This window comes from Condylostylus longicornis, unplaced genomic scaffold (assembly GCF_029603195.1).
Source record: "Condylostylus longicornis isolate FDR11 unplaced genomic scaffold, ASM2960319v2 ptg000005l, whole genome shotgun sequence".
NCBI lineage: Eukaryota > Metazoa > Arthropoda > Insecta > Diptera > Dolichopodidae > Condylostylus > Condylostylus longicornis.
The window spans coordinates 1210109-1224469 of NW_026577974.1; the positions used below are offsets into that span (position 1 = coordinate 1210109).

The 14361-nt window shown below is 24.6% G+C and overlaps 1 protein-coding gene across 2 annotated transcripts in view; it reads right to left on the minus strand.

Annotated features, from left to right (window-relative positions):
- Positions 1-13450, minus strand: part of LOC129614897 (zinc finger protein Elbow) — an 84209-nt gene extending 70759 nt beyond the window's left edge. For both annotated transcript variants that reach the window (XM_055529867.1, XM_055529863.1), the window contains exon 1: positions 12716-13450. Coding sequence is in view for 1 of the 2 variants with exons in the window: in XM_055529863.1 (XP_055385838.1) it covers positions 12716-12778 (63 nt within the window). In the remaining variant the exon portion in view is untranslated. The remainder of the gene's footprint in view (positions 1-12715) is intronic.
- Between the last annotated feature and the right edge of the window lie 911 nt (positions 13451-14361).

Here is a 14361-nt window from a genome sequence, read left to right on the forward strand (position 1 = left end):
ATAACCACTCATTTTCTCGTTAGACAACTAAGTAAGTACATACTCGTAATATCCTTTATGTGTGTAAACTTATGCTAACAATTTCTTATTTAGATTAAAAATGATAATATCCTCTAATTCATTTCCGGTTTTTTTTGTATATTTAATGAATTTTACATAAAGAATTATTATTTTCGCATTTTCTCTTTACCACATGGGACTCTAAAATAACATTCATTTAAAAGTACACAGTTAAAATTCCTTCTCATTTTAACTAAATAATTTTCACTATATTTCAAATACCACAAATAAACTCTTAAGTATACTTAATGTTACTATATAAAATGCAATTGTATGTAGCAAGTACGCATATAATATTTGCGGTATGTACGAGTACATATGCAGGGAGCTATAGTGTGTATTTATATATACATTTGAATATTAAATTTCCAACTATTTGTTTTATTTATTTTCTTTTCGTCTAACCAACTAAATTGATAATACCACACCTCCTGTAGGATATTTCATTTATTATAAATTGCAATTGCAATCAAGGGAGTTTTATCTTTATAGTGAATCAACATTATGGTTATATGAACATAAGAATCTTAATTGGGTATTAAATTAATGAAATACTTAAAGTTTTCTTTAATTTTTTATGAGAGGTTCGAAAGTGGAAAAAGAGTTATTTTGTCTAAGATGGTTATAATTTTGACATACTTATTATTACATATATTTGCCAGTATGTAAGTTTTTCTTTGAAATATGCATTTTAATTGCATAAATTTACAATGTAAATAAATTTCTTTTCAATTTTTTTGCAAAATTAAAATTATGTCTTTCATATTAATGCTTGTGCAAACCGTAAAGAATTGTAAAGGAAATTGATACATTCTCAAAATTTACAAATATCAGCATCAATGTATTATGTGATTATTTGAAAATTGCATTGTTGATGTGTTTAATTCGAATATAACATTTGATTTCAATTCGAATATAAAAATTATTTATTTTTCGTATTTGTAGAACAAGTTTATTATGGATGAGCTTACTTTTTGCTAAGCGAATGAAATAATCCTCTATGTGGAAAAAGGTGTTCAACAAGGAGCTCTGACAAACTCACACATTAGAATGACGACTGCTTTCTACAACTAGAACTTACGAGTATATAACAATATATTTTTTTTTTTCATAATTAGTAAGAAATTTTAATCTCTCATTCAAATTGAATTTAACAATTAGTAATAAAATAAAAAACCCAATTCATTTTCATCTCATTTTCCTTATGTAAACCAGCGCCATCTATTGACAATTGCAATAATAATTTGTGATTTGAATTTTAATTTGCTTTTTCTTATACGTTTATGGAATAAAAGTTAATTTATTATTAACTATATTTGTATTTTCTATATAAACTTATTTTATATAACAAATTAATATTATAAACATTTGAAAATTCAGTCATGTAATCTATCTCAAAAAATTGTAATTAAGCGGATGAGGTGAATCAAAAGAAGTATAATTTGTAATTTTAATGACTTATTTATAATTTAGACAGACTAAAATAAATAGTAATTTTGAAAGGAGTGCCATTTGATTAACAACAATAAATCATATAGAAAGCGTTATATTTTTATTTTTCTTTTAAAAATGTAAAATGTATCATATTTGGTATAATGGCGGCATTATCTTTTTAATTTTTAATCTTAAAATATTAATACTCTTATTTATATAATATTGGGAGAAGTTCAAGCATTAAAAAAGAATCTCGATCAAAGAGAAGATACCTACATTATACCTACATTATTCAAAAAAAAAACAAAAAAGAAATCAAAACTAAGATGAAAAGTTATTATTTTTGTTTTACAAATAAAAACTGTCAGAAATTGACGTTTTTTCATAAAAATAATTGATAATAATCGATGTAGAAAAACAAAAGAAAGAAAAAACATGAATCGCGGATTCATGAAGGCGGAACAGCATTAAATGGTAAAAATCTTAATTGGAAGTGAACATAAATTGACAATTGGAAACAGTGACGAGCTGTGTATAAGAGAATGATGTAATTGAAAGTTTTTGATTATTTCTTCCGTATTTCCGTAGGAGTTTGTATAACGGTAACATTTTTGTTAGCATTCAAAAAAATTTGCACTCTTGTTAGCCAGACCCTACAGATACATCTGAAATACAGATAGCCTGACATCTGAAAATTATGAAACAAGCGAATTACTGAAAATTTCATATAAATTGATTCTGAGTTGATCTCCGTCTGAGATTCGGAATTATGTATATTCAATCAAAGCCTTTTAGCAGTTATTGTTGTGGTCAAATACGTTAGTACTCTTTTGTACTATGTTTTCTGAACCATCTATGGACTCAAATTACAAAAACTGCTACTGTGATAGCTATACTTTTGTCTAAAAGTGACTTAAATATTATCACCAATTAGGGAAAATCGCATTTCGACAAAATTATGATAATTCTTTTGCTCAACCATTCTTTAACTGATGCAACTTTGCCACTGATAAACACAATACTTATATGACAATACCTACTCATATACATGCAATTTTAAAATCAAGTATAAGTAAAAAAATGGGAAAAGGAAAATTTCAAAAAAATTATGTCTAGTCTTTGTAGTCACTTTAACTTTAATATTTTTTTTTTATTTTCAGTACATTTTTATTTTTATTCGTAAACTGGAAGTGATAAATTATGACAATAAAAAGGTATGGTAGTTAAAGAAATGAAAAGCAGAGGAAAAAACAACGAAAAACAATCATGATTTGTAATAAAAGTAATGAAAGAGCATTGTAAAATATTTTTTTTTATTTAAACAATTAACTGGTATGAAGCCAGTTATTTATAAAGCGTACCTAAGTACGATTTAAATAAATAAATAAAAAAGAATAAACTGTTTATTAAATACAAATATGAAAATGTTAACTTTTATTTTTATTTTACAACATAACTATTGTAAACAAGTTATTGACAAGTATTTTTACTACTTTTATTCTTTTTATTTTTATTATTTTAATTTATTATTGCTTGATTTATAATTTTTATTACTCTTGTTCTTTTTTATTTATTATTCATATAACGAGTTCATTATTGAAGGAAAAAATATTATTAATAATTACTAAACTTAGAGTTAATCAACTATTATAGTGTTTTTTTGTATTTTTTTTTGTTTATTACGCTTATTGAATATCTTTAATGTCATTTGTTAACATTATAACACACACTTCTTTTCTTTACTTTAAAAATTATAATTTGAAATTGAACAATTAATTGTAGGCGCAGTTAATTATTTTTTTTTTGTGTTAAAGATACCAACAGTGAGATAAATTATCTATGTATACAATTGAAAGGAAAATGATTAATTGTCAAGAATTTTTATATGTTTATGTCATTATATATATATAAAATATATTTGTTTCGTAATAAATTATATTAATGTAAGTAATTAAATAGTATTTGTATAATATTATAAAGAAAAATGAGAAAAAAAAACAAATCAATGTTATTATTATAAAGATATAAATTTTATGACATATTGACATTTGACACATTTGACATTTTGAAATTGAAATTATTTGTTTGAATTTGATTGAATGTCATTTTCGAAATATTAATTCATTTAAAAGAAAAAGAATGTATGTAGAAAGAAAATATTAATATTACTGGAATTAATGACTCATTATAAGAATTTCTTTAAAATTAAAGTTGTGAATAAAATTTTTATTGAAGAAATAAGTACATACAACTGGATAATAAATCTTAAGCTGTGTATAATAATATACATATTTGAAAAAAACATAAAATTAATATGATTTTATTAAATATTTGCAGCGTTTATAACAGTAACATTTATATCATCAAACTTTTTTCTTTTATTTTCTTGTTTTCGACCATCACTGATTTTGTATGTGCTCCAATCTTTATATAGAACTGCCTGTTCATAATATGGCTCAACCGAATGAAGCAAGGAACGACTCAACTGAAGAATTTCATGGATACTTTTATTCGGAGCAGATTTCCTTCGGAATTTCGACATTACGTCTCGCCTCTACATTAACACTGAACTATAAGGCCGCAATATGATTTTATTACTCAGGTAGCAATTAAAGGAATATGAATTTAAGGCTATGTTAAATATTTATGGATATCTTGGCTTACCGATAATAAGCGACAAACACTAAAAAGGCCCAGATCATTTCATTTCATTTAGAATCAGGTCCCGCGAAGTAACACCAGATCACATTCAGCTAATCCAATTATTCGCCTTTGACTTAAAAACTTTTACTTCAAACTTTTATAAAAGTTATAGCAATGTGTTATGCTGTTATATAATTAAATATTTAAGAAAACATTATCTAATTTCAAATATGGTAGCACATTTTAAAATATTAAAAGTAGAATTTCTTTTTTATTTAAAATTTTGTATCTATTTGAGAAAAAAAAAATGAATAATTTTTGATAATATTTTTTTAATACGTAAATCTAATAAAATTTTACGGATTATTTATTTAATAATATTAAAATTTATTATCATTAATTTTATTGAGTGATAAATACTTTATTATATTATATTACACATAAAGTTATATATTTTACTTAAATGTATATTATAATATATACGAGTATATATATATATATATATATTGGATATATGTATACATAAATTATTCAAGATATTTATTTGATATTAGAATTAGATATTCATTTTAAAAGAAAAAAAATGTGCACATTTCCAAGTATAACTATGGGTTTTTATCTATAATAAAAAAAGATATAACTTTAAATATTAAATACACTTATATTATATTCAAATTTAAATATTATTATACATTTTTATACTTTTACTTGTTATATTATCAATAATATTATCTACTTTATGAATTTTTTTATTATTTATAAATATTAAAATTATTACCTTAATCTGACCAAAAAAAATAATAATAATATCTTTGAATATAGAATTTCCAAAAACATACAAAAAAGAGTATATCTAACGATATATATATATATGTACATATAAAAGAACCGCATTCCTTGAATAAATTAAATATATAAAAAAAATTTTTCTTTATATTTCAAGGTATTTTTATTAAAGAAGTCGTTGAGAAAGATGACGATGAGCTCGAAGATGGTGGCGAATAAATGTTTTTTTTATAGATAACATACTCGTACTTTCAAAAATGAGAATTCAAATGTAAGAAATGGAAATTTATTTTATAATTCTTGCGTTCCTTTTAGGAGTTCACAATATTCTGAAAAATACAAGGAAATAAGAGTCGCAACTTTTTATTAATCATTAGTACTCCGATAGATGGCTTTTCATATATAAATGTAAATGAAATGTTATAAACACCTTATAGTTTAAATTTATATCAATTAGTTTCGAGTTTTATAATATGTATCAAAACAGTGTTCCAATAATACAAAATTGACATAAAAATGTTACATTTGCAAAACTAATTAGTCCTAAAGATACTAGAGTTGCTTAGGTACTCAATAAACATTGTATTGGACTGGAACGTTGATTATTAGCTTACGCAATGCTTGATGTTGGATGATAATCATGAATAAAATAACTACAGCCTGATCATAACTGTAATTTCATAAAGACAATTATGATAATTCAATGGTATTTTGAAGTTTTTTTTTTTTTTTTTTGAAAAAAAAAATGCGTGCCCTCCACCCCTCCCTTGTCCTTTTTTCATATTTTCGTATATTATGAATTTTTTTATACGGCATTATTCCGTTGTTATTATTTTTATTTTGGTTTTTATTAGCCCCATCAATTTAATAAGTATTAAAAAAAAAATTAATATTTTTTTTATTACATGTTTTCTATCTAAAATGAAAATCTATACACGTTTTCACCTAAATTAGCTAATAAATTTTGGGCTTTAAAATTTAATATTTAAGCATTTTTTACTGAAGAAAAAATAGACTTTACGGAAGTTATAAAAAAGCACTAATAAACATATTATTATATAAATAGTATAACGTAAAAATATTGAAAAAAAAATAAGGTCGGCCATGATTATTGAAATAAAAATTTTCATAAAATTTAAATTGATTAAAAAATATACAAAATTGTTTTTTTTTTTAAATGACACCATTTATGGGTAGATTTTATTAAAAAAAAAAATGCCGCATTAAAATCAATCATAATTGTTATATGAGTTTTATTGTTATTACTTAAGACCCTGTCTGTTTCATGCTTTCGAAATCATTATGTTTTTCTTTTCTTTAAATTGTTCTTTTGATGTTTTATTGAAAAAAAGATACATATTAGTTATTAATTGTAAATTAAAATATTTTAAAATTTTTATTAATAAAACTTATTTTTTTTTTTGTTATTTATTAATTGTGTTTTTTTTATGTTTTAGTTGATGATCATCATTGCAATGGGACAACACAAAATAGGAGGTGTATTTCGAAATTAAATGAAAAATACAAAAATTGGAATATTTGCTCATAAATAATTTTTATTTGAATCTATAAATTAGACGTTGTTTTTAGGTAGATGCATCACTGAACTCGATTGGTCACCTTTTTAGCTTGTATTATCATCAATTGCAAGTCCGATGTTGTTTTCCAAAACTGATTTCTATTGTCGATGGTCAATATAAATTATCTATTCCACGAATCGTCAATGAAAATAAAGTTAAAGTATATCAAATAGATGATCTCAACAAACAAACGTGAAATTTATCAAATTTTATAGCTTAGTACGTCACATATGCCTTCTTTATGTTTTTATTAAATTAATATTGATTTAAAATTAATACTCAATTATGTAATTAAGATTATGTTTAAGTTATAATTAGCCGAAGAACAAATGTTTATTGGCATTGAATAGTTTTATTTTAAAAAAGTTTTTATTTTTCACTTTTAATTTATTGAACAATAAATTGACGGGCGCTACAATATGCACATATTAAATATTTTACTCATTTAGATAATTTAATATTTGAATTATCTGCATTTTTTTTTCAACCTTGATTGATAACCATCAAATATAAATAATAAAATTTGAATTTATTTGTTAATTTTATTTTAACACATGTAGAGATATATAAATAATTTTTATTTAAAAATAAATAAAAACAAATGAAATAAATAAAAAGTAAATATTATTGTATAAGTATATTTTTATTAATAGCATATTAAAATTTGTTTTTATTATATAAAACGAAAATTCAAATTTAAAAATTTAAAATCAAATAGCTAATTTATAACTAAATTAGCTAATCACAGCTTGTTTTATTTTTAATATATGAAAGGTGATTTAGTGTACTAATGCAGTTGAATATAATTTTTATTTTATTTAATTTATATACGTTTTATATTTCAAAAATAACAAAAAGCCGACGGTTTTGTATAATAAATTATCTTGATTAAAATATAATTAAATTATTTAAAATTGAAACATGTTTTTCCGTCGGAAATTTTCATTATTTTCTACAATAATGTTATTACTTTTTAGAATGTTAAAAGCAATCTTTTGAAGTTAGAAATTTCAAACTGTATCAAATTTTTAAATGAAATATAGTGTTGATAACTTTATTCATTATTAATTTTTCACACATAAATCATATAAAATTAAATTTAAACTCAATTTTGTATCTAGTAACACTTTCAAGTGCTTTTTTTTCTTAAAAACTTGTTTGTTAATTGAAACAAGTATAAATTCTTTCAAAGCAACTTTTCAATAACGGCCAACAGTTGCGATATAATTCATCCTGCGAGGTTGCGTAATAAGAGAAAGATCAATTACAGATGCTTCAAAGTAGTTTTCCCACAAAAGTACGATTGGTTCTTCAGTAATAAGAAGGAGGTTTTCAATTTTAAGAGCTTAACTCTTACTCGTTGGAAAAACAGGTATGACACAGCTTCTAGTTCTAAATTAGTTTCTACAAATATAATTAAGGATACTTTGCCTAGACATAGTAATGACACTCACAAAATATCTTCCTCAACTACTAACAAAACAAAAAACTTTTTCAATAATAAAAAACATAGTATTACTAACACTTCTAAAACTAGTTCAACTCAGACTGAAACAGATTGTGCAGTTAACAATATGTTGGGTTCATCTAGCCAAAAGGTTCAAAAATACAATAACTTTGTTTATTCTCATACAATTAATCGGTATGACGACATAGGTAATAATATTAATTGCAACGGGAATGTTAAAACTAATAATAATAGCAATATTAATAATAATAATAATAATAATAATAATAATACTAATAATAATAATAATAACAATAATAATAATAATAATTATAATAATAATTATAATAATATTGATAATAATAATACTATCAATAACAGTACTACCGATAATAGTGCTAATAATAGTAATAATAATAATATTAACAAGAATAATGATAATAATAGTAATAATGTTGTAAGTAGCAACTTTAACAATGTTAAGAATAATGATGATAATAATAATAATAATAATAATAATAATAATAATAACAGTAATAATAATAATGGTGGTAATAATAATAATAATAATAACAATAATAATAATATTAATAATAGTAATAATAATAATAATAGTAATAATAATTATATTAAAGATGATGATAATAATAATAATACTAATATTAATGATAAAAACAATGACCTTGCTACTAATAAGAACTCTCCCAACTTTGTAAATCCGCTTCTTCCTCCAATAGTTCGTATGACGCAAAATTCGATACAAGGAGACAGCGTCTACGCGTTGTCTCGTTTCCGTGAACCTAGTGTTCTGAATAACGTACGCTTATTCTTAGCATATATGCATGACCAAGATAACAATATCTGCATGGAGGGCAAGACAAAAACTTATTTAAAGGTTTCAATTAGACAAGAAGGCTTGCCTAACAATTATAGGGATCTACTAGAACTGTTTCTTAAATACTATGATTCTGAGGGGATTTCGACTAAAGATGCTAAAGCTGACTTGGAAGCTTATCGGCTTCAACTTGTGAGTAAAAGACGTGAATATCTGCAAAAAATAAGGGAAAACGAGCATAAGTTTTTTCGTCCATGCACGTCAAAATAATCTCATACGTTTAATTGACAATACCAATAAGAGTGTTAAGCTCCTTAATATGTTTTACCATAATTGCAGTGGTTTGAGAGGTAAACTAAAAAACCTTTTTATTGACGCCAAATCATGCAATTTTAATATTCTAGTCTTCACTGAAACCTGGTTAAACGATTCATTCAAAAATGAAGAAATACTTGATAGCACTTGGTCCGTATATAGAAATGACCGTGATTATAATTCCACGGGTCAATCTAGGGGGGGCGGAGTTTTAATCGCCACCAATAATCATGTACCAAGTGAATTGGTATCATCTAGGGTTTTTTCAACTTTTGACCATCAATTTATTAAAGTTCACTCAGGTAAAAATTATACCTACATAGGTGTGGTGTACTTTCCTCCAAATTCTGACGAGTCCTCATACAATAATTTCTTTGCAATATGTAACGATATATTCACAATTATGAATGAGGATGATAATATTGTAATTTTGGGTGATTTCAATCGACCATCATTATCTTTTGTCATCGATGAGTTTGATAACCAACTTCTTCCTATCAATTTCATGGATGACATAGATTTTGACCTCATTAGTACTTTTTATGGGAACGACTTACAGCAGGTTTTTCGTTACCCCAACAGTAGAGGTAATTGGTTGGATTTAGCATTTTCTAATGCTTATGACACCATTAATGTTCGTTCTGCCACTGACGAAGAAAATCTTTTCCGAAACTCAATCCATCACAACGCGTTGGTTTTAGAACTACCCTATTCCAACCATAAATTCTCAAATACTTACAATAACGAAATTGTATATGATTTTATGAACGCTGATTACCACGGTATCAATTATGCCCTTAGTATAATTGATTGGGAAACGTTGTTGGAGCAGCATAATTTAGATAATATTATCTATGATTTTTATTCCATTATCTTTGAAATAATTGACAACCATATTCCGAAAATCCGTAGAAAAGACAAATTAAAAGAACCTTGGTTAGACCGTAATTTAAGACATTTACGCAACCGGAGAAATAAATTGTACCATAAAATTAAGCACTCTGGTAATGACAACAACTCACTTATAAATGATTATAATGAGTTGGCGAATGAATTTAAGATTAAGGCAAACGAGGCATATGATAATTATGTCCAAAATATCGGTAACGCAATAATGAGCAACCCTAAAAAGTTTTTCGACTTCGTTAATACTAAACGTAAATCATCAGGTTACCCGATTTCGATGTGTATGAATGGCAGAATGTCTTCATCTCCCACGGAAATTTGTAACTTTTTTGCTGACAACTTCCAACAAATTTATCGCCCTGAGTTACCCTCTAATAATGCTAATTTCAATCCTTCACCCCTTGTTAATAATACCAACCCGCTTTTCGAATACTTTCATTTATCGGTAGAAAATGTTTTTCAGGGCATCAGTAGTCTAGACGTTAAGAAGGGATCTGGTCCTGACCTTCTGCCACCAATATTTCTTTACAATTGTCGCTACACCTTGTCAAACCCTCTTACTTCAATATTTAACAGATCTATATCCACCGGAGTTTTTCCATCAGCTTGGAAAAATTCGTATCTGATACCAATTCACAAAAAAGGTGACAAAACAGCGATAGAAAACTACAGAGGTATTGCTATTCAGTCTGCTATCCCAAAATTATTTGAAAAATTAGTTACTAATATACTTGCACCGGTCATCAATCCATTATTAAATAAAGAGCAACATGGTTTTAGAACTGGTCGCTCGACAACCTCAAATCTTACAGTTTTCACATCTGACGTTCTTTCATTAATGGAAAAAGGTTTTCAAGTTGATACAATATATACGGATTTCAGTAAAGCTTTTGACCGCATCGATCACAATACCTTGGAGCGTAAACTAGTTAATTTTGGTTTTAAGTTCCCTCTACTAGGTTGGCTCAAATCGTACTTCTCGGGGAGAACCCAATTCGTTAAATTCCAGGGGATTAAATCTAAACCTATTCGCGTTCATTCCGGTGTTCCTCAAGGAAGTCATCTAGGTCCTATTCTTTTCAATGTCTTTATTTCTGACCTCTCTCATTGTCTATCGGGTATTTCTCATCTAACCTACGCTGATGATTTAAAAATGTACCACGTTATAAATGATATATCTGATTCTAACTACCTACAAACGAAATTAGTACTTCTTGATAACTGGTGCAGTGCTAATAAATTAGACCTTAATGTTAAAAAATGTTATATTATCAGCTTTTCACGAAAGCGTTCAATCGTTTGCCAAAATTATTCTCTTCAAAACTCCACCTTAGAACGCGTCGACCACATAACTGACTTAGGTATCATTCTAGATAGCAAATTAAATTTTAATGCACATTATGATTATATGATTTCCAAAGCAAACAAGATGCTGGGATTCATAAAGCGTAGAGCCAGAGAATTTGACAATATCTGTGTTACAAAATCACTTTATTGTTCTCTGGTTCGCTCTATTTTAGAATACGGCAGTATTATTTGGGATCCCGCTTTTGTAACACATAGTAATAGAATTGAATCCGTCCAAAAACAATTTCTCCTTTTTGCTTTAAGAAATCTTTACGATCCACATGACTTTCATAGTATCCCTTCCTATAAAGTTAGGCTGCAGTCCCTAAATATGATTAGCCTTGAATCTCGCCGTTCTATGCTTTCTTCGTGTTTCACGTTTGACGTTATAACTGGCGTTATAAATGTCGAATTCATTAAAAGAAAAATGATTATCAATAATGACGTCAGGCCTACTAGGCACACTAAATTTCTAAAAGAACAGACACATAGAACTGAATATGGTAAAAATGAGCCCATTAATAGGTGTTGTACTGTATTCAATCGTTTTAGCTATCTTTTTTCACCTACATATTCCAAGAACACTTTCAAAAAAAAAATTCTTGACACTTTATACTAACCATAACCTACCACAATTTTTAAGTAATTCATTGACCTAATTATAGTTTTTTTTATTGTCATAAGTAGAAACATTTTTGACTTTTTTTAGTAAATTTTTATAATATCATATTACACTATATTGTACTTTGTTATAATTTGTGTTTTTTCTTTTGATTCACTTTTGTTTGTTATACTTAAAATTTCTAATTTTGCTGCATCAGCAGTTATGTATTTATTGTTTGTAGGTTAAATATTAGTAATATTTTTTTTTTCTTGTTTCGTGTATTAAGCATAAGCAATTTTTTTTTTGTATTTTGTATGTAATAAGTTTCTTTTTTGTAAATTAATATAAATTATGTTAGCACCTTGTTTGGTGTAAATAAATAAAATAAAAATAAAAATAAAATAAAAATAATTTACTCGAAAATTGCAAACAATTTACAGATCAAATTCTATTTGAAATTCGATATCTAAAACTTAAGGAATTGATTTAAACTAACAGCAATTTGAACTATGTTTAGGCACATTACTAAAGAATATTTCATTTATTTCAACTACTTAAAACATCATTTTGAAGCCGGACCTAAAATGAATTCCATCTTTTGTAAATTATTTAAATAAAAATTCGAATGTAATTAATAGAACAATAAATATTTTTAAGATTTTATAATTTTTTTTTTTTTATTTTATTATAATTAATATTTAATCAATTTTATTTTAAATTAACTATATAATAATTTGAAAAGAATAATAATAACTTACCGTTGTTGGCAAAGGTGTTAAATATTCCGGTCTTATGTATTGATGATTACCCGACGTCAGCATTTTATCGTCGGTGAAATTATGATTAAAGTTATTGGCGTTGCCAATATCGTTGCTATTATTATTACAATTATTATATTGAATATTATAATTTTTATGATTTGATAAATCCACTTTGGCTGATTTTATTTAAAAATATTTAAATATATAAAATAATATTTATAATATATAGAGAGAATTATTTGATTTATGTAACCAAATATCCAGATATTTTTATGTTGATACTCGTAATAATTGAATTGAAGATTTGATCATTATGAAATTTAATCCAATTCGGTGGCTATTATGTTGTCTCATCTGTTTCAATGGTTTTAATTTAAATATTAAAATTTAAAATGTATATAGGTATATAAGTGTCAATTTATATAGTTTATTTATTACGTGTAAGTAGTTTCAATGAAATTTCATAAAATAATGTTAAATTTATTAAGAGAAAATATTTTTTATTTTATTAAATTATTAAAATTTTTTGATTTTTAAGTTAAGTAATTAAATTGATTTTTTTTTGTTTTATAAAATCCTAAAATATTTTTTTGGTCATAATTTATAATTATAAATTTCATATAATTCGCTTCTATTTTTCACTTAATGACAATTTTTTTCTTTTATATAATTTTTACTTACTTTAATATGTTATATAACTTCTTTTTTTTTCTTTTTTTTTTAATATTTAAAAGGCACCCGAAAATTAAATAAAGATTTATCTTTTTGAAATATTTGTATATATATATGTTTTTTTATATATATACTTTTATTATATACTTAAAAAAATATACAATAAACTAAGTAACAAAATATTTTTTTTTATTTTGCCAATTTTTCTCTTTTATTTTTTATTAAAAACTTAATTAATAATTAATTTTAATTAATTGGTTTTTTTTTAAATTTCACAAATTATTTATTAAACACTTTAAAATCAAAAAATTTCATTACTGATAGTGGATCATAAATTCAAACTGATGACAAGAGGTAAAAAACAAAAAAAAAATTTATTTAATTTCTTTAATAAAAATTTAATTTTTTTTTTTATTTCAAACTTTAATGCCAATAAAAATTAATTGTTATAAAAATATAATTGGAATTTATTTTATAAGAATATAGCGCGCGCCACGCGTTATACCACTTTTGTTATATCTTGTGTTTAAAAATTCGTCCGCTTGATGGTTACAAGTACAATTTGTGTTGTTCGATGATTTTTTTTGACAAACCAAAAAAGAAAAACAAAACTGAAATAACGATTTGTATCTTATTTTTTTGTTTGTCTGTTTTTGTTATTATTTTTGCAAATTAAGTATTTTGTCTGTTTTCTTTTACTTTTTCTTTTTTTAAATTATTTTTCACTTGTCATGTACTTTTCATAAAAATTAATTTTCATTTTGGTAGATTTGTTTTTGTTTTGTTTTTTATTTTATTTTTCTTTTTCTGATTTTATTTTATATACATCTTCTGTCACATTTAAAATTTTCTATATGTCAACCGCATGTCCAGATTTTGATAAGTTGACATGAAAGTAGAAAAATAACAGAGTAAAACAAGTCATATTAAAATGTCGTAACAATTTAGAAAGTCAAAAAAATAAAAAAAAA